Source organism: Centroberyx affinis, unplaced genomic scaffold, assembly GCF_046629955.1.
Source record: "Centroberyx affinis isolate AG114_WGS23_722 - 3 ecotype Tasmania unplaced genomic scaffold, CSIRO-AGI_Caff_v1 ptg003906l_1, whole genome shotgun sequence".
Taxonomy (NCBI): domain Eukaryota; kingdom Metazoa; phylum Chordata; class Actinopteri; order Beryciformes; family Berycidae; genus Centroberyx; species Centroberyx affinis.
Window position 1 is genome coordinate 114732 of NW_027281740.1, and position 26428 is coordinate 141159.

The 26428-nt window shown below is 38.8% G+C and overlaps 2 protein-coding genes across 2 annotated transcripts in view; both read left to right on the plus strand.

The window, feature by feature from the left end:
- Nucleotides 1-824: 824 nt before the first annotated feature.
- Nucleotides 825-6963, plus strand: LOC139663062 (cytochrome c oxidase subunit 7A2, mitochondrial-like). Its single transcript, XM_071541595.1, has 4 exons — nt 825-928; nt 1257-1346; nt 5281-5365; nt 6709-6963. Exons 1-4 carry the CDS (start codon nt 911-913, stop codon nt 6765-6767), a joined length of 252 nt encoding a protein of 83 aa, XP_071397696.1. The 5' UTR covers nt 825-910; the 3' UTR covers nt 6768-6963.
- A 5058-nt stretch (nt 6964-12021) lies between these two features.
- Nucleotides 12022-26428, plus strand: part of LOC139663063 (collagen alpha-1(XII) chain-like) — a gene marked incomplete at its 3' end in the record, with an annotated part of 107850 nt that continues 93443 nt past the window's right edge. Inside the window, exons 1-8 of the mRNA XM_071541596.1 lie at nt 12022-12157; nt 13028-13143; nt 17325-17441; nt 18519-18662; nt 21034-21093; nt 23524-23787; nt 24715-24879; nt 26059-26232. Of these exons, the coding sequence (XP_071397697.1) occupies nt 13062-13143; nt 17325-17441; nt 18519-18662; nt 21034-21093; nt 23524-23787; nt 24715-24879; nt 26059-26232 (1006 nt within the window). The remainder of the gene's footprint in view (nt 12158-13027; nt 13144-17324; nt 17442-18518; nt 18663-21033; nt 21094-23523; nt 23788-24714; nt 24880-26058; nt 26233-26428) is intronic.

A 26428-nucleotide genomic window follows, 5' to 3' on the forward strand; every position in this document is an offset into this window, starting at 1 on the left:
TTTGTGCTTGGAAATATGCTGCTGCTGATGATATGAGGCGTATTTCTGCTTTGATCCACTGTGTGCAGCAGCATGGAGGCCCTGCAGGTACTTTTAGCAAAAAAAAAATGTGTGCCATGGTTAGCTGCTTTGGCACAACTAAACAGGCTGTGAATATGGAATATCTGAATGAAAGTTGCTGTATGTATCAACCAAAGGGAAACTATTTATATACCACATTTCATGCACAAGGAAAATTCAATGTGCATCACATAAAACACAAAAATACATAATTTGTCATTAAAAAAGGGAAAACAAAGATAAAATAGGCAAGGATAAAATGGCATTAAAAAGAAAGATAAAATGGGTAATGATAATAAAAAAATTGAAAAAAACAATAAAAACAACACCTGTTACTTAGGAAAATGCCACAGAGAAAAGGAATGTTTTCAATCTACAGCCACTGGATTGTGCGGTGAACATCAGTTTTACTGCACAAATAATTTTGCACATACAGTGCAGACAGCTGGACAGTTCAATACTAAATCGACAGCAAAAATGTTCTCATATGGGATAAAATAGGCAAGGCAAGGCAAGTATATTTATATAGCACATTTCATACACACTGGCAATTCAAAGTGCTTTACATAAATAAAAGAAAAAAAATAAAGACAGGTAATATAAAAAGATAAAGATATATGGATATAAAATAGAGGCTTAATGTGGGTCTATTTGCGGGTCATGACATGAAAATATTGAAGAAACCCCTGAGATAGTGAGATAAGTTTACGAGTCATCCTGTAGGGGGCAGCAGAGCGTCCAGACGAAGCTACTCTGCTGTAAATCGACGCGAAGAAGAAGAAGACGGACGCGGAAGTGAAGTTTTCCGGTGTCCTTGTGTAGTAGAGGCGATTATACACGGCCGGCGAGGATGTACAGACACATACTTGTAAGCAAAACTACTACTTTACGTTTCCTTCAACCTTTTTACATACGTGTTTAACCAGCTGAGCAGAATTCCGTTTTGATATTCAGCTCCAGAAATGAAAACGAGTCTCGGATGACGGACCGTTAGGGGTCAAGCCGGGACGTCGCTTGACAGATCGCTTTTTTTAGTAGCATTAGCTTAATTTCCTCCTTGGCTTTTACTGATATTTCAACGCTTCGAGACAGCTAACTTGTATTGAATTTAGTCAGAGACAGGTTCATACGTTGTCTTCCTCTCCGTATGTGTGTCGTGACTTTACTTTTTGTCCGTTTTCTCTGCCGTTTTCCAGGCGCTCCAGCAGGTGTCGCGGCGGACTTTCGTCAGCACCGCGCGACGCCAAGTTGAAAACAAAGTCCCGGAGAAACAGAAGGTGTTTCAGGTAAAAAAACAAAAACAAACAGTAATAACCAGCTTCAGGTAGAAAACCAGATGGTACAGAGACATTTTGATTTCCCTGATCTAAATATGTGCATTTTAAGACGTTTGGAGGGCAAAAATTGGATAACAAGAGCTTTAAAACCATGTCAGTGGGCAGTAGCATAAATGATCTGTCAAGCAGTAATATATGAGAATCAGGTTAAATGTTGCAATGAATGATCCACACTACAATCTGGAAATACAGAAGAGGCTAAAATGATCACGAAACATCTGAAAATGAATGTTGACAGTGTTTAATTAAAGTGTTCAAGTAAAGGGAAATTCACACTACAGACACCACTGACATCTAATCATGACCAAATATGGACGCAATAGGTTGATTTTGTGTGTGTGTGTGTGTGTGTGTGTGTGTGTGTGTTGATTATCCATGGAGAGGGCAGTGTTTTGTCAGGGTTCAACTAGGGCTGAACTATTTTGAAAAAATATCTAATTGCGATTATTTTGACTGATATTGCAATTGCGATATGATTTGCGACATTAGAGGGAATGATAATTTTTACATCATTATTCTCATTTTCATTGATTATGGTGTGATTTTTGCGGGGATCTGTACCAAACAAAGATGTTTTCTTAAGTCTGTAGAATATGATGTGTAGGCCAGGACATCTCTGCGATTATCGCATATTGCGATTTCGATAAAATTTAGATTAATTGTTCAGCCCTAGGTTCAACCATGTCCATGTAGACTCACTGAAATGACATGAATTAGCCTACATGAATGTTGATTGTTGACAATACACCGTCATATATTCCCAACATGAATGGCCTGTGACAGCACAGGGACATAATGCTAATCCTGTCCTGGGGACAGTGGGCAGAACCTGCTCTTCCTCTCTCATCTCCATCACCTTCTCTCTTTCTTTTTCTCTCAGTCTCCTCATCTTGTCCCGTATCTCTTCCCTCCCTAAAGCTTCCCTAAAGCTTCATTTTCGTCTCTGTCTCAGTGAAGAAAGTAAACACAGGGTCAATTGATATTTTTATGTAAATGTTACCGGCCTCTGCTGGGATAATCTTGCAATGAAAATAAAAAAATATCGAGGTCCGGACCTCGGTGACCTCAATAGTGGGTACGGCCATGCTTGTGCGCACAAGATAATAACTTGTTCCCACAAGATAATTAACTTGTGCGCACAAGATAAAAAAATATCCCTTTTCAGGACTTTAGAGGCTCCGTAACATAGTCCCACTTGACCCACAAGGTGCCATTATGCCATGTAACAGATCCCCTTGTATAACTGAGGAACTAATCCTGACCTACATATTATATCAGTGATTCTCAAAAGTGTGACCTGACCTTTATTCACCGCAGCAAAATGAGAACAAGTTTAATTTCACTGTAATTTAATTCACTTGAAATGATCCCAGAGAATGTCAGAGGTGGGGATGTGAGTCACAGTTTTAAAGTGCTTGAGACTTGACTTGATGCTTAAGGAGAAGACTTGAGACTTGAGACTTGACTTGGGTTCTGGTGACTCGGGATTTGACTTTGACTTGGAATACAGACCCAACAAGGAGATACTTCACATAGTTGGAGATGGGGAAAAAACAATGAGAGTCCAGAGTGGTGATGACATACGGGACAAAAAAAGCCACGTGAATATAATTTTAATACTGGAATTATTTTCAGTGACTTGGACTTGAATCACAGTTTGAAATGACTTGAGACTTGACTTGATACATGAAGAGAAGACTTGAGACTTGACTTGACTTGGGTTCTGGTGACTTGGGACTTGACTCTGACTTGTACTCTGATGACTTGAAAAGGTTTCTAAAGTCTTGACTTGAGATCTTGTGTTTGTGTAAAAGAGTTAGATTGAAAGTGATGAGATTTGTTCCAGCAGACGACTGAATTTAAATTCTGTTTTCTGAATTTGTATGGAATGATTGAATTTATTGAAGTTGAAACTGATTATAGAAATCAAACTCATGATGCTCTTACCAAGTTTTTATCCTATTAAAACCATATTGCATTGAAAAGTCCTAGATATTTAGTTTTCTTTAAGATATTAAATTGATACTGGACTTGATTTGTTCTGACTTGACTTGCTGTTCTACATTTAGACTTGAGACTTGACATTAATGACATGGACTTGACTTGGGACTCGACTTGGGACTCGAGTGAAGTTGACTTCACTCTGCTATTTGAGGATCCCTAACATGTAAATCCCTGTGTTATATGATGGCATCACATGCTGAATGGTTCCACCTTTCCGTTTCTTTAGCTCTGGTTCCTCACATGAAGCCCTGAAGTTCACTTACTGTCACTTTAGCTTCCAAGATAAGTAGCCGTGTGACATGTGACAACAGCCTCTAACCAGGTGGATTACTAATGCTGCATGATGTGTGTTTGACCCAGAGTGAATTAACACTGAAGTATTCCATTAGGATATTGAATGAAAAGAGCCTGATAGTGGTAAACGCTTTGTTTTTTTGCAATAACTGATCGTGTGAATGGATATCGGGCAGGAAACTTGATCATGGGGTTCCAAATTCCACCTGCTGCTTTCATTCAACCAGCTACATGGTATTTTAGACATGAAGAAGAACCTGTGGATGGTCTGTTTGTTACCTTTCATGTGGCTTAAGGATTGGTAGAAAAAACATTGTTAAAAGGTCTATCTTCTGTTATTGTTTATGGTCTTTCAGTGGAATTGTATCATGATAACACTGTGATATCATGACACACAATCCCGCTGTCTAAATTGATGACAACAAGAAAATTGTTTTTAACAACTGACAAAGTGAAGTATGAAACATTTTCAGAGTTTAGTTTGACTTTACATTACCATTAGAGCTGCAACAATTAATCGATTAGTTGTCAACCATTAAATTAATCGCCAACTATTTTGATAATCGATTAATTGGTTTGAGTAATTTTTTAAGAAAAGTCAAAATTCTCTGATTCCAGCTTCTTAAATGTGAATATTTTCTGGTTTCTTTACTCCTCTATGACAGTAAACTGAATATCTTTGGGTTGTGGACAAAACAAGACATTTGAGGACGTCATCTTGGGCTTTGGGAAACACTGATCCACATTTTTCACCATTTTCTGACATTTTATAGACCAAACAACTAATCGATTAATCGAGAAAATAATCTACAGATTAATCGACAGTGAAAATAATGGTTAGTTGCAGCCCTAGCTGTTTGTCTGCTGCAGTCTGCTGACCACGCTCTGCTGCTTCACAATGCTGTGCTCGAACATTTTGGGATGTTTTATGGATGTGGAAATGGATGTAGGGGAATTCAGTCGCTATAGGGCCGATTCCTAAATTAATTATTCATTGAGAGATGCATCGTACAAGATTGGAAGGGTTGAAAGAGCAGCAAATGTTTTTCCCACATATATTCCCTCTGTAAGTCACGTTTGAAAAGGAAATTTGGTCAAAGTAGCGCTGAAACGATTAGTTGATCAAGCAAGTAGTCAATCGACAGAAAATTGATTTATGATTTTGATAATTGATTAATCATTTTAGTCATTTATCAAGTAAAAATACCAAACATTTGCTGGTTACAGCTTCACAAATGCTTTTTTCAAAAAAGATTTGCTGCTTTTCTCCGTTTAATTTTTTTTTTGGCTGCTGGTCAGAGGGAGGAAGAGATTTGAAGAATCACTTTGGGCTCTGGGAACTTTTGACATTTTATACACTAAATAATGGAAAAAATATTCAATAGATTAATCCATAATGACAGTAATCTTTAGCAGCAGCCCTAGGTCAAAATATTGAATGTTTATAAAGCTAAATATTGAATTCAGTCTTTCAACAGTATGGAAGCAGCATCTAAATTTCCGTTATCTAGTCAGTGTTAAAATGCTGTCTGTCTCTGTCACAGTCCTGAGCTTTTTTATTTTATTTTATTTTATTTCATTACAGGAAGACAACGGGATGCCGGTCCACTTGAAAGGCGGCACCAGTGACGCTCTGCTGTACAGAACAACGATGGCCCTCACCATCCTGGGTCAGTATCCCACAAGCCCCGGCTCTCGTCCACAGCCATTCTGATGCATCTGTTTGGTATTCTGCTCGGGTTTATTTCTAATCGGTAACAGTGTGATTCCTCTGTGAGTTTATGTAGCTGTGGTGGTCGGGGGGTAAATTTGAGTTTTTGGCTCCACATCTGCTCTGTTTCGGTATCCAGTTTTTCTTGCCATACAGTTATAATCAAAACATTATCACATGCTTATGGAAGAGGATTAGGGCCACATGTGAAACATTTATTTGAGTTCTGAGTTTAACGTCAGAATTCTGATAATAAAGTCAGAATTCTGAGATTAAAGATAATTAAAGATAATTACTTCCAAGCAAGCACCGGCCTCATGGACTAACGTTACTGTTCTGTTCTTGAGAAAATGGACTCTAGCCATGTTCTCTGGTGAAGCTTTTGATTGTACACAGCATGCGTTTGCTTACTGTTCTATAAACACCTCACGTTGTACTGTGAGGAACATTAATATACCATAGAAGAGTACTTATGTCCCTTTTTATGAGTGTAGATGTACTGTTGCCAAATAGAAGCTTCTCAGTGGCTCTCTGTTGATAACTTCATCTCTAACATATATTTAAGCGACATTGATTCATGTATCCTCTATTTTCCTAACTGACATGGTGATAAATAACTACAATAAGCAAACCATTATTTATATACATTCAAATGGCTAAAATACAGAACAGACGGACGCGTAGTAGTCCGTCAAAAATAGAAGTCATGCGTATCTCCAGAGCTGCGGCTCCAATCCTGTTAAAAAGCTCAAACTTTTTCTGATAAACATTTAAACTGACACAATTAATACTGGTAATGCTTTGGAAGCGTTTTTTTATGGTGTTTTGTATGGTGTTGATGCAGTAAGCTATTCGAAATTGATCAAACACATTAGGTTTTTATGTAAAAAAAAAAATCGGGCTCGGGTCGGGCTCAGACTGAGAATTCTCATAAGCCTTAGGGGCCGGGCCGGACTCGGGCCTAAATTTTTATTTTACAGGACTGAGCTGAATGCGTATTTCAGGGTTCATACATGTCTGGAAAAGTATGGAAAAAGAATTTGATTATTTCCAGTTGTTGAAAAGTTTGGGAATTTCTACAGAAGGTCTGGGAAAAGTATGGAAAAATACTGTTGGGACACGATGCGTATAATGCGAATACAGTAGCAATTTATCTTAAAGTCGAAGTGTTTTGGTATCTTCGTTTTGAAATCTGGTTCTAAACTTTGATAGCCAAAGAGCATAATTTGCACAACACACACACACACACACATAAGTCTTCATCATTAATCTAACCCCCCCTCTGTGTGTGTTTCCCTGCAGGAGCTGGGTATGTGGTGTATGAGCTGGTCAAGGCAGCGTTCCCCCAGAAGAAGAACTGACTCCACACTGCAGCTGTTTACTTCCCCTCTGAAACCGGCCAGCTGCTGTTTGTTGTAAAAAGGAATCGGTCTGTGCCGGGTCACGTGTTTCCTGTCATGGTGGGATTTTGTTTCATGTCCATGGGATCAATATTTATTTCTTGCGTTCTGCTTATCTGAGGATCAATAAAAAACAACAATGCCTCTCATGACCAAATCCTGTTTTCTGGGTCGTTTTCTTGTTCAACTGTTAAAAGAGACACGGTCAGGAACAAATTCACACAAACATTTCCAATATGCAGATGAATGGAGACAAAGTTACTGCCCGGTTTTCAAATGCAGCTATCTTTAGTGGAAGGAGGTAAAAACATGTAGTGGATTACTGTGGTATGATCAATAACATGTATTTGTTTGTTTATTTAAGTAAGCAAACATTTCCCTAAGTAAATACAACTAAACCATATTCATTGATACACAGTATGTTAGTAATCCATACTATTTCCCCAGTAGAAGAAAGATAGATGCCAGTTATTGAAAATTTACCACTGACAGACCTCTGGTTCAGTTCTTGACACTATATTCCGTTACACATTTTATCATACTTATATGAAGCAGTTATCAATCAATCAATCAATCAAACTTTATTTATATAGCACTTTTCATACAGGTTAGTGCAGTTCAAAGTGCTTCACAGATGACTGACAAGTGGACAATTAGACAGAACGTGTAGACCGTAAAAACAATTTGAGACCAATGCAAAAATAAAAAATGATGACAATGCAATACAATAAAAATAGATTTAAAAGCAAAAATGTATAATAATAGTATTAATAAAATAACATAAAATAGAATAAAATTTTACAACATAAAAACAATAAAATAAGTGAATAAAATAAAGTTAAAGTTAGCATAAATATAAGCCTAAATATTTACCATAATACCTGTCTAGTGAACAGAGAGCAAAAACACAATGACAAATTCTCCTGTTCATTTAAACATGAGAGACTTGAGTCGGCTAGATAATGTCATTTGAAAATAATAAACACAATCTGTGCCTCAGCCACAGAATTATTTTCCAAAAGCTTCTTTTCCTCAAACCTGTACATCAACTAAAGTCCTTGATTCCCATAATTAATAATTAGCTACTGATAATCTGTTACAGTATTTAATATGTAGATTTTAGCAGTCCGAATGCCATTCCTTTTCTCTATATACAGTATACCATCAAACAGGACATTATGTATTCTCTTGGCTGTATATAAACCTATGCAATGTCCTAATCATTAAAGTTTTAATTTTGTTTTTATCTTTTTTTATGTTTTACTGAATAATTCTAACATATTTTCAAGAGACAATACAAAACAACATGCAAACAGCAATTTTGTTATTATGTAATTAGAAACCCACACAAAAATAGTTATAGATGCTAATATAGATAACGCATGAGCAAGACGACACGTTTATCATCATCGGTTAATGAATAGTTGTTAATATGATGCAGGGAACAAATCATGTTACTGCTGACAGACTCATTTCATCTCTGAGGAAAATGGGTTTTTTTTGCAACATTTCTAGCTTTAAAAACTCCTTTTATTTATTAAAATCCTTTATAACTCCTAAACTCCTGTGCAGCGATTGGAGGAATAAATGGAGCTGGGGCAGATGGAGTAAAATTGTGACTCATCCAGAGTCTTTGCTCAAGTCCCAAGTCAGTTTCAAGTGTTGAGGCACAAGTCACAAGTCAAGTCCCAAGTCTAAATGTAGATTACCAAGTCAAGTCCATGTCATTAATGTCAAGTCTCAAGTCTAAATGTAGAACAGCAAGTCAAGTCAGAACAAATCAAGAGTCCAGTATCAATTTAATATCTTAAAGAAAACTAAATATCTAGGACTTTTCAATGCAATATGGTTTTAATAGGATAAAAACTTGGTAAGAGCATCATGAGTTTGATTTCTATAATCAGTTTCAACTTCAATAAATTCAATCATTCCATACAAATTCAGAAAACAGAATTTGAATTCAGTCGTCTGCTGGAACAAATCTCATCACTTTCAATCTAAGTCATTTACACAAACACAAGATCTCAAGTCAAGACTTTAGAAACCTTTTCAAGTCATCAGAGTACAAGTCAGAGTCAAGTCCCAAGTCACCAGAACCCAAGTCAAGTCAAGTCTCAAGTCTTCTCTTCATGCATCAAGTCAAGTCTCAAGCTATTAAAACTATGACTCGAGTCTGACTCAAGTCCAAGTCATGTGACTCGAGTCTCCACCTCTGAACTCATCCAGTTTTTAATTTGCATGAGCTGAACTTTGAGATTAAATCCTGCTTCCTTATATAGTTTTGTGAAAGTACAGCCTGTCATCGAAAATAATACCACTATTAAAATGATACTCACGTGTCTTTTTTTGTCCCGTGTGACATCACCACTCTGGACTCTCACTGGTTTTTTCCATCTACAGCTATGTGAAGCATCTCCTCGTTGCGTCTGCCTTCCCTCTGTCACAGTGAGTCGGTCTGTGTCGAGTCACGAGTCGCAGGAGGAACAGTCTTGTGTGGATGAATCTGTCAAGACTTGAGTTTCCTCCTGCAGGACAAATAAAACTCATCTAAACCTGATCTGTGAAGCCGAGAAGTCTGCTGCCATCAGCCAGAGGGAGACAGGTATACTTTTCAGCCAATCACACTTGTTTTGAACACTTAACCCTTTAAATTACAGCTCATTAATTATACAGTAATGACTGGAAATAACAAAGTCACATCCAAATAAACAGCTAGGCCCATTCTGGCTTTCGGTTGTTTTCTGTTGTTATCTGAGAAGGTTACTAAGGAGTACACTTGTATACCTATGTGGTCAGTATAGTATGTCTTTTCTGAAATGTATAAAATATCACAGTATGTATTCTACATTATAAGCTAATGAAAACCTAATGAAAAAACAGATTGTTTCTGCACTGCTGTAGTCATTTTCTGTACTGAATGGAAGATAAATCAGTAGATACAGAGTGTTTCTTCCTTTTTCAACTAGTTTATCCTTTGCCTCCAGCATCTTTCTACGTTTTCAAAAGTGTGTGATAGAGCCACTTATCTAATGCAATTATACAATTGCTTGTATATTACTCAGTAATTACCAGTCATTCCTGTGCTATAACTAGTTATTACATTTATTTTACTTGGATATTACTCAGTTATTTACAGTCATTACAGCGTAATTAACAGCCTGTAGTTTAAAGGGTTAACTGAACATGGTGAACACTTCTCTTGCCGAACTAAATGTCAAATTTATTGTTCACAGTTGAGAGAAAAACTTAGAGGCAGCAACACACACCTCTGGGTGACATAGAGGAGCAGATTGGGACTTGAAGTAACTAATTTCATTTACTACATTTAATTTTACTTCAGTCCATCTCTCCTGCAGTTTTGTCCTTCAGTCCATTTTAAATCCATCCATCACAGAACAGATTGTGTGTCTCTCCATCAGCAGCAGAAACTTTATCAACTGTAAACTGACAAACTGTGGATCCATTCACAGTGAGAAGAGGAATCTGACTTTACTTTGTTCTGCACTTTATTTTGTAGTTTCTAATGTTTTCCAGAGAAAAGAATCTAGTCTGAACTCTGTCCTCTCTCCTGTTAGAATCACATGGAAAAAAACGTTCTCTGTTCTAAAGAGGAACTCAGGAACTTTTACTCTGAGGACTTTTTAAATCAGACACTTTTTACTTTTACTGAAGGAGATTTTTACACCAGTACTTTTACTTCTACTTAGGTTCTTTGAGAAGATCGCCGCACTCACAACTATTGAATGTGCTAAGGTGCCAGAAGACCGAAGAACAGTATTAAGGAAGAAGGTTCTGCACACTTAGATCCATGCAGGTTTCTTTAATAAATCAAGTGCCAAGCTTTCGGTCACAAGACCTTCATCAAGGCAAAGCCCTGATGGGCAAAGCAAAGCCCTGATGAAGGTCTTGTGACCAAAAGCTTGGCACTTGATTTATTAAAGAAACTTGCATGGATCTAAGTGTGCAGAACCTTCTTCCTTAATACTTCTACTTTGGTAAAATATCAGCAAAGTATCAGTACTTGTACTTGAATAGGACATTCTTGTTCTTTTTCCACCACTGCAGAATGCTAAAAATGGATCACATGAGGCTCTAACTATAGAAGTTTTGAATAAAGCAGAATTTCCACTTTCCAGCATGCAAGGTAGGCTTCAAGTCACTAGAGGGCTATGTTTCCAAAGAAATCAACTGACACCGAAGAGCCACCTCACAAAATGAGTTCAGTTCACATGATGCAGTGTCCTAGGAATCATGCAAACTCTTTAACTGTCTTTACTCTGGTCCAAATAACAATAAGCTCATATAATTAAAGCCTCTGCTGCCTCTCTGCATGTAATTATCTCCATGTAACGCAGCAGAAAACAGATGTAATGGATCTGAACAGTCGTGATTTATATGGCAGATATCATGTTTTACATCTAGAGCTTGTTTCTTGGGCGTTTCTTCTCCCAATTATATACAGTATACAGAAAAATCGACTTGTTCATTTAACTCAGAGTGTAAAAATCATTCCTGTTTCTATCACTCCGCACCTATCAGAGTTCATTTTAAACCAGAGCCACATCACAATTCTCCTATTAGCACCAGACAACTCAATTGTCACTGAAATCTCAACACTGGAGAATGTGCTGTGTAAGCTTACATAATCCTTATTACACAGCGTTGAGAAACTGAATGGCCCAGTCAGCAGAGCTTGCCAACTCCCCCCCCCAAAAAAAGTCTCGTCTGATTTCTGCAAATTCTGACCCAAAATGATATGAAATTATAGAATACATGAAAAGGAACAGACTGACTGGGGTCTCGTATACTAGACTGCTGAATATTTTCCCATTGATTCACGGTGAAAATGGGGGGGGGGGGGAACAGCCTCAGAGTTTCTCCCCTGCTTCCCGACAGCAGATCTGCGCTGCGCTCCTCCTGCGGCTGAGACGCACAGAAGCCCGTCATCATCCGAAAGGAATGCAGAAAACTATGTAAAAGTTTCCGAGTGTGTGTGTGTGTGTGTGTGTGTGTGTGTGTGTGTGTCTCCCCGCAGTTTTTTTTTTTCTTGTTTTTTTTTTTTTGGAGGTTACACATCATTTGGCCTTGCTGGATGTCGTAAGAGCTTACGCCGGCGGAGGGAGAGCCGGGAGAAGGAGCAGCCCCCCTGTTAAGTAGCAGATTGTGTGGAGAGTCTTCCCACTTGGAAAGAGGCTAGCCGAGCCGACTGGGAACTCTCCGACTTCTCCACCGGACCATCTCACTCTCCATCACTCCGCACACAGGCTGTCTACAGCAAAGGCTTTACTTTTTTCTTTTTAAAACAAAATTCCTTGAATCAAACCAAAGAACACTCAAATTCTCCTTTATAGGTCAGTCATGCATGATTTCTGCTTTTTTTTTTTTAAGTATTTCGCACGATTAATTTTTGTGAATTAATTGTATTTCAGGCGATATTACAACCTGTAGAAAACTGCGTTGCTTGCTGTTTTCATTGGTGTATGACTTTAAAAGATGATTATCTTAAATATGCGCGTTATCATTCCGTTTTTATCAGGATTATTTGATAAAAAAGCTTGGACACATTGTTGGCAACGCTGTGCGTAATTGCGCACGGCGCCAGCGTTTTGGTGCTCGATTATTCTAAACTGTGGAAAGAACTTGTCTCAGTCAGTGCGGTTATCTTATCAGTAGACGAATAGAAAACTGGATTAGAGGCTTAGATGCAGGGTAAATGGACCGGGTCTGATAGAGAACGAAAAATGGAAACTCATGCAGAGAGAGTAGAGGCACATTTATCATGGTGCGCTTTTATTCTAACAGGTTTTCCAGAATATTAAATCGTCTTTATTGTGTATTAAAAGGTGTTCAGTTGTGGATTATGATGTCTTTGCCCATGCGCGCATATAATTTCAGTCACTTAATAACTTTTTGGCTGATTGGGGCGCGTGTCTGGTGCTGCAGGAGGCGCGCCTGCCCCGTGGAAAGATGAGTCGGTTAAGTGTTTCTGCCCAGTCAGCCGCGTTTTCTGGTGATTCTGACAGACAAAACAGAATTGTGTGGTTATTTAGATTCATCTGAGGCGTTTGGTTCACGTTCGTATTAATATCGCACCAGTTTCTTAAAAGCCCTTCACGCGGTGAGGCGCCTGCTGGACCCGCAGGTATCTGTGCGTGGCTCCGGCGCCGCGCTGCGGGGCTGATGCTGAGTTCCCGGCTCTAATTGCCTCATTCCTCTCGCAGATTCATTCATGTTCTGCTGAGCCAGGGAGCTAAAATGAAGAGCAGGCTGTCTGTGGCGGCGGCGGCGGCGGCCCTCCTCGCAGTGCTGCTGTCCTCCTGTCAGGCCCAGAACCCAGGTAAAGCCTCCTCTCCTCCTCCTCTGTCTCCTTCATGATCCAACACTTCTGACATCAGCTCCTCTCCGCTCTGCCTTTAGACTGCTGCCAATGTTTAGCTGGTGTGAATAAAAAGTCGCATAATGGAAAATAATGTGTGTATTTGTGAATTGATTTGTTTCATTGATACTTGTTTTGCCTTTTTTTTTGACGCTAATTCTGTTCTTTGATGATTGTCGGACCTGTCTAGGCTTTTACTCGAACTATTAGTCTCCAGCAATTAAACTTTCCTGAAGTTTCCCTCAGAAATTGCCATGACTTCTGCTAGAAAAGAGGAGAGCAGGTTTGCCTTCCTCCGTCCTACAACTACTTGCTTTGAATTTGTGAATGTGACTCTTACCCCAAACCAGTAGCGCCAGTTAAAGCGGAGTAAGGCTTGACTCTAACTCGGTCCGGACAGTGATGTAGTGGTGAATTAAAAGGAGGGTAAACTGTATCCTCCAGTCAGTGATTATTATAAGCAAATATTCACCATTATGAAAAAAAATTATAGGCCTATTGTCATTATTATTGTGTTTTTTTCCTTAAAGAGACCATATCGTGATATAAATTCCATCAGTTTGATACTGTTTATTATGATATATGATATGAATTTACTATTTTTATCAGACTTAAAAGGCGGCAAATAAGAAAAAGTGGGTAAATTGGGTTCCGCTAGATCCCATAAAGAGCCATAGACTTGAAAAGCAGTAGACTGCAGCAAAGTGGGGCATCCTCCCCCAGACAGCTGCAGTTTGACCCGTCCTGCAGCAGGAGGGGCCCTTGCTCAAAATCTACCCACTGACAAAATCACAAGATCCAAAGTGACTGTAACCTACATTTCTCCAGTTTCAAAAAAGAGGAAAAAAAAAAAAAGAAAAGAAAAGAAAAAACAGACGGCAGGTGGCCAAGTTTCCTCCCTATGTCCTTTTCCTGATGGAACGGAAAGACAAAATATGAGTTTCACATTATTTTCCAGAGGTTTTAGAGGTTAGGCAGAGAAAATCTGCTCCTCTGCGCCTCTGGATATTCTCTCAGAGCGAAGAGAGAAGAATAAGAAAAAAAAAAAAAAAAAAGAAAACCCTGCTGTAAAAACACATTCGGTCATCAGCAGGAGAGCCCTCTCCTCTCCTGACCCCTCCTGACCCCTTTAACGTCCGGGCCGGGACCCCCACCGCCTGTTGAGAAGTGGAGGGGGGTCGTAACTGGGTAATAACAAAGTATAGTCTACTGTTTGGAATGGTTTGACATGTTGAGACCGGAGCTAAAGGTCTGAACACCTTGGAGAGAACGGAGAAGACTCTTAACCGTCCTGAACTCCTAAACCGTCACATTTCAGGTGGAAAATTACCAAAACTTGAAGCGGTTTAGAGCCGAAGTTAAAGTTCACTCTCAAGCCTGAATGTGAGCGTGGATGGTGTGTTCTACGAACCAGCAATCCCTTAAAATAACCTTACATTTGCATTATCTCACCCCATAATTCATGCAAAATCCCCTTAAAATTAAGCAAGTTATTAATGGAGGAGATCCCATCAAAACCTCCTTAAACACCCCCTTAATTTTTGACTCCTTACTATCTAATTTAATGTAAAATTCAGGGAGACAGGAACTTTCCATTAATAACTCATTAATAACCTGTAAAGCAGTGGTTCTCAACTTTTTTCATATCAAGGACCCCTAGTTTAGTCCACATTAGGGCCACGGACCCCTATTTGATGAGATTTTGTCTCTCGGACCCAAATCTGAGAATATTTTTATGTTAGATATGATTTTGTCCAGAATTCCATGACTATCTGTATTGTAGGTAGAGAGATGACAGAGAAACTATCAAAACAGTCATCCTTCTACATTCTCTAATTGTGTTAACTTCTTGTAAATGAATTAATGCTGAAGTTTAACAATTCATCAGTTTGCTGGAGACCCCCTGGAACCCCCTCGAGGACCCCTGGTGGTCCCCGGACCCCACGTTGAGAACCACTGCTGTAAAGCATGCTTAAAAGGCATGAGAAATCCCTTAATTTCTAGTGTCTCCATGAATAAATCCCTTATAAACCCATGATACTAAAGCTGTTATTTTTAATGGATAAATAATGTTAAAGTAATGAGAAATTAAGGACATATCAGGGATAAAAGTAAGGGGTGGTTGGTTTCGTAGTGGTGTATGTGTGTGTGTGTGTGTGTGTGTGTGTGTGAGAGCTTGTGTGTGTGTGTGTTCCTCTGGATTAAGAGCTTGTGTGTGATGAGTCTCTGGGTAGCTCTGGCTATAGTATCAGCCCCATTTGGAAACAGAAGCAGCAGCAGCCCGCGGCCCTTGAATTGATTCCCCAGGTTGGTGGCTCCCAGTTCTTCCCGTCCTGTAACTCTCCCAGTCCCAGTCCCCGTCTCAGTCCCAGTCCCCGTCCCGGTCAAGCTCCGCTCAGCCGCACCCCGCTGCTCCTGAGCCACGGCTTCACGACAATATTTTACACTGATATTCTTCACTCCCGTACTAACACACCTCACCTCGTCGACCGTTGGTATCTGTAAAGGTCTAGAGAGGATTAGCGCTTCACTCTAGCTAGCCTGTGTTGTAGAATTTGCTTTCTGTCTAGTTTTTGATTCTTTGTGCAGATTTACTCACAAAATTTAATGTAATGAGCACAAACTATGAAACGCAGATTACGTTCCTCCACCAGTTAAAGGCTTATGGTCCAACAGCAGGAATTGGACTGGACATTTTCACCTTTTTGGTCTAATGAAAAGGTTAGCTAACGCTTCAGTTTAGCAGCTAAAACAGTTAGCTTCAGGTTAGCTTCAGGTTTTGCTCATTGTTCAATAAATGAAAACTTGTTGGAATTGAACATGGGTCGTCACAAAATTTTGTGAGAACAGACTGGTAGTTACATAGCTAATAGCTCATATTACCTACTTTAATGTGTCTCACAATAGATAATAAAGGTAATTCTCCTTCCTTCGACTGATAAAGCAAGCTAGCTTTTGAGCTAGGCGACGCGTTTTGCATGAATAAACAATATAAACTACTGCCCTCGCCCTCCTCCCATCCCCCTACCAGAAGAATATCATTTTAAAATATTTTATTTAATACAACGTGGTCCATCCTGTACATGGAGACTTCCGTCCAGTTCCTTAAGTTGTTGTCAACAACTTTTCATGTACATCTGCATGATCCTCAGTGTCAGTGATCACGTTTTGAAGTTTCATCTGTTTGCACTTTGTATTTTGTTGTTGTTTCGTTACCTTGTGTAGACCAGTGGTTCTTAAATGATAGGATCCTCAATGGATCATGGGACCTTTTCTAGTGGGTCCCCGTATGAAAACAGCAGAATAATGATTCGGTGATTTCGGGACAAAATTTCTTCAATTTGAGTTTTTGGAGCTGAAATAGTTTAAGAACCTCTGGTGCAGATCTTGGGAAACGTTTTCAGAAAAGACGTACACGTGTCTTCACCGGCATCGTGTATTCTTTTACGAGGTTTGCAATGGATGGTGGTCGACACGAGATGGTGAAAGCGATCAATCAGATCTTTATCCATTGTATAATCAATGCCACAGGGTTTTATGAGACGTTGTGTGTTGTTGTTAGTCAATTCAACACCATGAGTTGGATTGAAGTCATGGACGGCCTGCTGGATGTCAGCTGCTCCATGGTGCGGTTCGTCAACAGGGTGGGAAACTGTTTTTTATCCAAAGTTCACCGGCCTTTTTCACCACTTCACCAGCCAAATTCATTTTTGGATAGATACAAACCTCCTTATCTGTGGCCGACAGAGTCGACAGACTTGTTAGCCACAGCCAAAATTGGCCAGCGTTTGCCTGGTGGCTGGTTTTAATTTCCCGCCCTGTTTGTGTTTCCTCCCTGAATGTCCTGTCTTTAGGCCGGTCGTGTCGTTCTGTTTGTTGTCACTGTGTTGCTTGAGTTGTTGACTGTGGCCACATATGGCCGCACCGCTCAAACGGATGTCATTTTTCTCCAAAATGGCTTCTCCACTCTGTAGTTTGGTTTGGTGTGTTTACCGTCTTGTCACGTTCACTCCCCAACAGTAAACTGTGTAACTTCATCCTGGAAGTGTTGACTGTTGGGAAAACTCAACCATTAACTCACATTACAATACATCTATGTCATGAAGATGTGGGATTAACTTTGCTACGCTTTCTTTTCACAGTCGACCCTCCCTCAGATTTGAGATTTAAGATTTTAAATGAGAACACAGTGCAAATGATATGGACAAAGCCGCTCACTCGGATACAGGGCTACAGAATACAAGTGACCTCAGACACAGGTGGGTAGTCATTAAAACAGCAAGCTCTGTCTTGCCCGGTCTGCAACATTACGAGTGTTGTTAACACAGAGAAATCACTCTCACTGGCAAGACCAGACACTCCCAGCAATTATCTCAAGATTTCTCCAAACAAATTCTTGGCCCTTTGAGCTCTAATGATAAAAATGGAAAAACTAATGGATGTGGATAGATTTAATTGTCCGTGGGTGATGCTACATTTGTTTTTGCTACCATTCTTGGTAAAATCGTCATTGTTAATTTAATTCAGAGTGTGAAAGTCAGCAGTATGCCAGTGTGTAAATCAGTCCACACCCACGAGAGTTAGTTCAACACTTCAGATAGTTTTTGAACAGCCGCCCAACGCTCGTCAACTCCAAATAACTGTACTGAAAAATCAACACATTAACACTGGAAAAATTTGCTGTGTAGTTAATGGTACCACTAGTGGCTTTGTTCCAGTGTATTATCCTGTGTATTTCGTTATACTGCAAAAAATCTCCATCTTAACAAGTCATTTGGTCGATTATTGAGTCCAAAAATCTTAATTTTCGTAAAATAAGTGAAAAAATCTGCCAGTGGGGTTTGATCATTTCACTTGTTTCCGATGCAAATCAACTTGTTTCAAGAATTTTGTAGAATCAAGAGTCATTTTCTTGACAGCAGTGCAGTGATCTGCCTTATTCTGACTGGTTTCAACAGACTGACACTCATTTCTAGAAAACTCCTGAAACAAGTGAAGCTGCATTAGAAACAAATGGAGTTATCTCTCCTCACTGCAGAATGTTTCTCTTGGGTTAAGAAAATGAAGATTTGAAGTCTGAATATGAGACTAAATGACTTGTAAGACGGACATATTACCTATTTTAGTATATAACTGTGCATTTATTTGTACTTAAATTGTGGTCTTAAACTCTTGTAAGTTGTATCGTAGTTTTATTGTGTATTTACTCTCTTATTTACTGGTTGGAATTGGAATAAGGCCATTCTAGAGTAGTGTTACCCTGTTTTGACTTTGGAGAATTGAAGTAATGCAATAGTTCCCTAATGGTTTCCCTCTGACTCTCTGCATTCTTGTAGAGGAACCAACAAAAGAATTCTCTCTCCCTGCCGCTGCGTCTAAGACCTCCATCTCAGATCTGAGTCCAGATGTGGATTATGTCGTAACAATAGCTGCGTACGCCGGATCAGAGGAGAGTCTGCCCATCTCAGGCCAGATCACAAGTGAGTCACCGCACGTCTTCTCCATTCATAATGTCAGTTTCAATGAGGGGGAAGCAAATGTTGGCTGAAGATTGCTAAAGAATTCCTGTTTTAGTTTAAAAACCTAGCTGGTTGGTAAAATAATTAAAGTTCCCATGTGATTCAGTTTTCAAGATTTAGTTTTCAAACCTTCTCTGGCTCAGGATCAGAATATTGTTCTTCATGATGTTTTGCAAATAAATGTAGATTAGTTAAAAGGGGATTTAATGAATGAATGTGAAGACTCAGTTGTCACAATATTTGACCCTGATTGCGGCTCCTCTAATTCAAATGAGGTAAACCTGCTGAGTGGACGCTTTCCAGTTCAAATGCTGCAAACTGGACCCTGATTGGACACATTTCAGTCATGCTTTAGTGAGGGAGCCAATCAGGAGTGAGTCCAGCTGTGATGCGTTTCCTACAGTTAGTCTGAAACTGACTGGAAAAAAACATAGGATTTTTGAAACTGCAATAACTTTAAATGTAATCACTCAAACCAAATCAAAATGTAGCAATGTCTTCATAAAACACCTTTGATCATACAGTATGTGTATATAAACAGAGGAAAATTAGAATTCCTATAACAGGGGACTTTTAAAGTGGCTGGTGAATTTTGGGATGAAAGAGCTACTGTGGCTGATAGATTTAGAAAAAAAAGTTAGTTTTATGCCTTGGTGAAAATAAGATACGCTATGATATGATACGAAACGATACGATACGATACGATACGATACGTTAAGATAAGATAAGATAAGATAAGATAAGATAAGATAAGATAAGATAAGATAAGATAAGATAAGATAAGATAAGATAAGATACGATAAGATATGATATGATACGTTAAGTTAAGTTAAGTTAAGTGAAGATAAGATAAGATACAATATGATACGTTAAGATAAGATACAATATGATACGTTAAGTTAAGATAAGATAAGATAAGATAAGATAAGATACGATAAGATACGATATGATATGTTAAGTTAAGATAAGATAAAATAAGATACGATAAGATACGATAAGATAAGATACAATACGATACGATATGATACGTTAAGTTAAGTTAAGATAAGATACGATACAATATGATACGTTAAGTTAAGATAAGATACGATAAGATACGATATGATATGATATGTTAAGTTAAGATAAGATAAGATAAGATACGATAAGATACGATACGATATGTTAAGTTAAGATAAGATAAAATAAGATACGATAAGATAAGATACAATACGATACGATATGATACGTTAAGTTAAGTTAAGTTAAGATAAGATACGATACAATATGATACGTTAAGTTAAGATAAGATACGATACGATAAGATACGATATGATATGATATGATATGTTAAGTTAAGATAAGATACAATAAGATAAGATACGATATGATACGTTAAGTTAAGATAAGATACGATACGATACACTACGTTAAGATAAAGTTTAGTCTTGTCTTGTCTAATCTTATTTCATCAGTAAGATTAGACCAGACAAGACTAAACTTTACTGAAACCTGTGGGGAAATTGAATCGTTACACAAAGACAAAATATAATATAAAATTACTAAAATAATAGAAAAAAATATTAATAATTTTCTGACTATATGAACATTCCTGCTGACCATTTCAACACGAAGTAGACTGTAAGAGTGGGAAGAATGGATTAAGTTATGGATGTTGCAGTCACAATTGCTTATTAAATATGGATTACTAAATTAAATATGTAGAAGGGAAGCACTGTGTTAACACCTCAGTGTCTATATAATGGCACACCAGACTCTGAGCAGTGACTGCAGTATTCAGCAGTGTAACTGCTTGGCACCGGGGCAAACAGAGATGATCTGACAAACCGTCCAGGCTGTAAAGATTCCTGTGAAATCTGGCGGAAATGATTACGTTGGTTTGCCATGTGGGAGCTTGTTTCTCCTGTCTGCTGTATCTGCAAAGCTGCACAAAAAACACATGAAACTCACATGAAAGTATAAAGCTGCACATATGGAAACAAATGAAGAGTTTGGCTCCAAAAATAAGAAAAAACAGTCACAAAATGGTTGATAACACGACTTTAAAACAGATTCTGGTTGTTTTTAAAGTCTAAGAGGCGACTTAAGTCCTTAGTTAACAAAACGTTAAAACTTTTACAGACTGAATCTTCTATATTTAAGAGATACTGAGTCAATTAACTTGATGTTATGTTTTTTTTTCCACTTTTACTATGTTTTTACTAACTTTTACTACCTAAGGACACTTCAGTAGGATAGATTCGTTGTTGTGGGGACTGAACGTGTGATTTTCCCGCTACAGAACAGTCTTTTCTCCCACCGTTAACTGCATTACTGCATTACTGTTTTTCAGTCCAATCCAGTGGCATCACAGGAGGAACTCCCAGGAAACCGCAGCCTGCAGATTCAGTCAGTAAGTCCATTTCTTCATTAATTTGAACCTTGACTTAACCGGCGTTTCCCTTCCCGCTGAGATAATGAATCAGAGCGTGAACGCGGGTCAAGAAAAGCATTAAAGTCGCCATACCTCCCCGAATTTTTCCAGCCCTGTTCTCGAACTTTCTCGTTTACTGCTGGTCGGGTTCCATCGGCGTGAGCTCAGCGGTTTCTACATACAATACCCCGTTGTATAGCAAAAAAAAAAAAATCCAAACTGGACCGTATAAATCTCAAAAGTATTCGGTCATCAATTTGGTGCGCCGCCAGCCAATCGTGCCAATCTGAAGGAGTTTGCACATGCTCAGTGCGGAGGGAGGCAGCGACTGTGCGGAGGCCTTTTGGAGCCGGGGAGCTGAGAGTCGCCCGGCCCCGAAGTGCTGAGAGAAGTGGAAACCATTACAGATACTGATTTACAAGAGCGCTGCTGCCTGGCTGCTGCGGCTGATGATTGCCTTGTGCTGATTTTTCCTTCTTTTCATGAGCTGCAGAGGAAAGTCTCGAGGAAACTCCCTGCAACCAGAGCAACGTAGATCTACTTCTTCTAGACTGTAGATACAAGACTACAGACGGGTTTATGATCAAAACGTGATCTCCACTGCAAAAAAATGACAAGTTGTCCAGTGGTTTTATCTTGTTTCCACACCTTTCAAGCTTATTTCATGATATTTTTAGTCAAATTATCTCACTGCACTGGCAGATAATGTTGCTGGTTTCAATAAATTTCACTTGATTCATGCCAATATGACTTCTTTCAAGAAATCATCATAAAACAAAGAAGAAAATCTGGAAACAAGAAACTTTCTCCAAGACAATTTCGCTTTTACCAAGTAAATGACCTGAAACAAGTTACATTCTCTTGGAAAAAAAAGTCAAATTTGTTGACTCACTGCAAAGAATCTCCATCTTAACAAGTCATTTAGGGTATTATTGAGTCCTGAAGTCATAATTTTCTTACAATAAGTGAAAAAACCAATGGTGTTTCACCACCAGTCACTTATTTCCAATGCAAATCAACTTGTTTCACGAATTTTATAGAATCAAATTTCAACAAATTTGACTTTGTAACTTGAATGTAACTTGTTTCAGGACATTTATTTGGTAAAAGTGAAATTGTCTTGGAGAAAGTTTCTTGTTTCCAGATTTTCTTCATTGTTTCAAGAGACACTCACTTGACATTTTTTTTGCAGTGTAAAGCTTTGCAAACAACAGTCTTGATTAATCTAAAAGTGTTGATGAAATTCCCGGACTTCAATTTATCAAATCGGATCGAAATCACGTCAACATTGAGCGTATTCATGTTCCCAGGTTCCCATCACATATTTGCCAATAAGAAACTGATTTTTCCATCGTTCCTGAGCGGTGTGTTTCCCACAGCCATTGTTGTTATGCGTTTGGAAAAAGAAAACGCTTGACCACATCTCTTCTTCACTGACTGGTTTTACTGCCGGCCTGTAAATAAACCTGACAGCAGCCTCGGCGCTCTGCTGCCGGCTTTAGATTTAGAAGATTTAGAAGACTGTTGGAAACAAGACGGGTCTCTCCTCAAGATCTGTCTTTAGGTCAAATAATTTACTTCTTCCATTTTTTCCAGCATATCAGGAGCATGGAATCATAAGGTTTTATCTCTTAAATTGAGTTATCTGCATATTCAAGATCTTTGAATGTTTTATTCTTGTGTTATTTATGCTTAAAGACCTGTTTGAGGATAAATATTTAAAATAACAGAAAGAACATAACAGTTTTGACAGATATATCAAATCTTTGATGCTCGATATGGAGGTGGAGACTCGAGTCACATGACTTAGACTCAAGTCACAGTTGTGATTGCTTGAGACTTGACTTGCTGCATGAAGAGAAGACTTGAGACTTGACTTGACTTGGGTTCTGGTGACTTGGGACTTGACTCTGACTTGTACTCTGATGACTTGAAAAGGTTTCTAAAGTCTTGACTTGAGATCTTGTGTTTGTGTAAATGACTTAGATTGAAAGTGATGAGATTTGTTCCAGCAGACGACTGAATTTAAATTCTGTTTTCTGAATTTTTATGGAAAGATTGAATTTATTGAAGTTGAAACTGATTATAGAAATCAAACTCATGATGCTCTTACCAAGTTTTTATCCTATTAAAACCATATTGCATTGAAAAGTCCTAGATATTTAGTTTTCTTTAAGATATTAAATTGATACTGGACTCTTGATTTGTTCTGACTTGACTTGCTGTTCTACATTTAGACTTGAGACTTGACATTAATGACATGGACTTGACTTGGAGTTGACTTGGGAATCCACATTTAGACTTGGGACTTGACTTGAGACTTGTGCCTCAAGACTTGAGACTGACTCTCTCTCTCTGTTCTTGTCCTCCCCTCCTCTCTCCCTCCCCCCCTCCTCACTTTTTTCCCAGAATGCTCTTTCAGTGCCATCGCTGATCTGGTGTTTCTGGTGGACGGCTCGTGGAGCGTGGGCAGACCCAACTTCAAATTCATCCGCAGCTTCATCGGAGCGATGGCGGGCGCCTTTCAGATCGGCGAGGACAAGACGCGGGTGGGCGTGGTCCAGTACAGCACCGACACCCGCACCGAGTTCGACCTGAAGCAGCACCTGACCCGCGGAGAGCTGCTGCGCGCCATCAGCTCCCTGCCCTACAAAGGAGGAAACACCATGACAGGTGCAGGGATATTACTGTTTCTGATTGTTTATTTGTTTTATTTTTTATAACATTTTCAATCTTTTTTCATCTCAATTTCAGTTTAGTTTTAGTTAGGCTTCAGTCCGGCTTTGGTATTGTTTTGGTATTATTTATTAATTTATTTATTAATTTATTTATTTGTATTATTTAAGTATTAGTTTTACTGTTTTTTTTTAGTTTTTTTATTTATTTATTTATTTATTTTTTACAAATGTTTAGTTTTTGTCTAGTTTTTAGTTAGTTTCAGCTCCAGTTTCAGTATTTTTGGTTGCTGTGGTATTTTTTTTAATATAATGATAGCAGTTCAGCTTTTTTTTCATATGTTTGCAGCAGGTATGGTGTAATACAAGAGAATACAGAGAGAAATAATTTTTTTTTAAAAATGTATTTACATACATTTTTCAGTACATCTCCATCTAACTTAAAGTTGGGGCCACTTGGAAAAAATACCCCAAAACTGGGTTATTTTTCATTTCAACAGCCTGCTGTCACGATGAACACCAAACCATGGGCTGCATTTGTGCAAAACCTCAATTTTGCATTCATTTTTTCATTCATTCATTTTTTTTTAGATATTACTTAAATTTTGAATTAGAATAGTAAACAACAAGTGTTACACAGACTCACTTTTTAATCAATCTATTTCATGTAAAGTACTTTGAGCTGCATTCTATGTATAAATGGTAGGCTACTATAGAAATAAATGTATATTATAACAACTATATTTTAATAATGGTTAAGACAGTCACGGTTTGGTTCACATGCATCATCCATTTAGGTTCTCCTTGGTTCTTAGTGATGACAGTGAAGGAAGTGACAGACCTACATAAACATATAACTATAATTCCTGACACCGTAATGCTGGAGCAGTAAGTCATGTCCTCCTCTTTCTCCTCTTTGCTACAGGCGACGCTCTGGACTTCCTTCTGAAAAACACTTTCACCGAGGCCGCCGGCGCCAGGAAGGGCTTCCCCAAGGTGGCCATGATCATCACAGACGGCAAATCCCAGGATCCGGTGGAGAGCTACGCCAAGAAGCTCAGGAGCATGGGGGTGGAGATCTTCGTCCTGGGTATGTGACCGAAACCCTTCCCTGAAAACAACTCTATTACATTTTACATCTTAGCCATTTATCTCACACTCTCAGCAGAAGCAGCTCACAGAGACGTAATAACAGAACGAGCTTAAATTCCTAGATCGTTAACATTACAAGCAAGCGATAGCAAGTTTTATGTGTGTTTACACTGCGGCCTCACTGTCATACTTTCCACCAAGTTGCTCTTAGGACGGAGCAGCAGAAGAGTGCTGCCTGTTGCCATAGTGTTGAGTGGGCTGGCGGTTAAATAATAATAACAGTTCCTTATCTGCAGCTGACTAAACCAGATCCAATGATTAAAAATTGCTCAGAGGCACATGAAATATGCTCTCGGTTGCTGCAGGAGGAACTCACACATGCATAACATCACAGTCCAGTGAAAACCTTGTATCTCCAACATGTCAGCTTTTCAGGAACTAAGGAAAACAGCCTTGCTTTCAGATTGAACACCATTCATTTTTGAGTTTGATCTGCCAGTAAAAATATCATGAAATAAGCTCGATAGGTCTGGAAACAAGATAAAATCACTGGATGACTAGTCATTTTTTTTGCAGTGTAATGTCAATAAGTCAAGGAAGGCTATAGATTTTTTACATCGATCAAGAAGTTCATGGATTAACAGGACTACAGTGCATAAACTATGATCGTTCAAGAGTAACTGCTCTATTAACCGTGTCAATGTGTTACAGAAGAATATAGGATCATAAAACCTACTAGTATTAAATGGAATTAAACCAGTTTCATACTTTCTACCCATGCTGTCATACTTTCCAGCCAGAGTAGAATAAAAGTTGAGACCTGACGCTGCGTTGCTGAGCGGTGGTGAATCCAGCTGGCTAACCTTTAATTTGCTAACGTGGAAAAGAAGTGTTTCACTTCACATCTTTATAGATTGCTCACTTTATCCAGTATTTACAGCTCTCAGACCTGGGGAAAATGCACCAGTTACTTCTGAAACAATTATTTTCACATGTTGCCAGTGACTTTACAAGGACTGCTTCGAATTTACTGGTGTTGCCTCTTAACTCGGAATGAGTAAACGTCCTGAATTTGGCAGGCGGTCAGAATCGCAATGGTCGTATGGAACATTTCCTCGGTTTTATGAGGGATCATATACTGTGCATTTAAGACGACTTTTTTCTTCGTCCAATTTAGGGATCAAAGAAGCAGATGAAGAGGAGATGAAGCTAATGGCTTCCACGCCTTACAGAACGCACGTCTACAACGTCGGCAACTTTGACATGATCAAGAGTGTTCAGAAGGAGCTCATCACCCAGGTGTGCGCTGGAGTCGACGATCAGCTCAACTCTCTCGTCAGTGGAGAAGAAGGTGAGATGAGCTACAGCAACCTGGGCTAAGATGTTGCCCTCCCATGCCTTGATTGAAAGGCAAAGGCTTTGGAAAGAAATTCATACATAGGCATTGACTTCACTATTTATATTTGTCTAAGAAACAAATTTCAAGCATTTAAGCATAAGCCTTTAGATCAAAATGGCTTTAAGATACTGAAAAACATGGTACATTC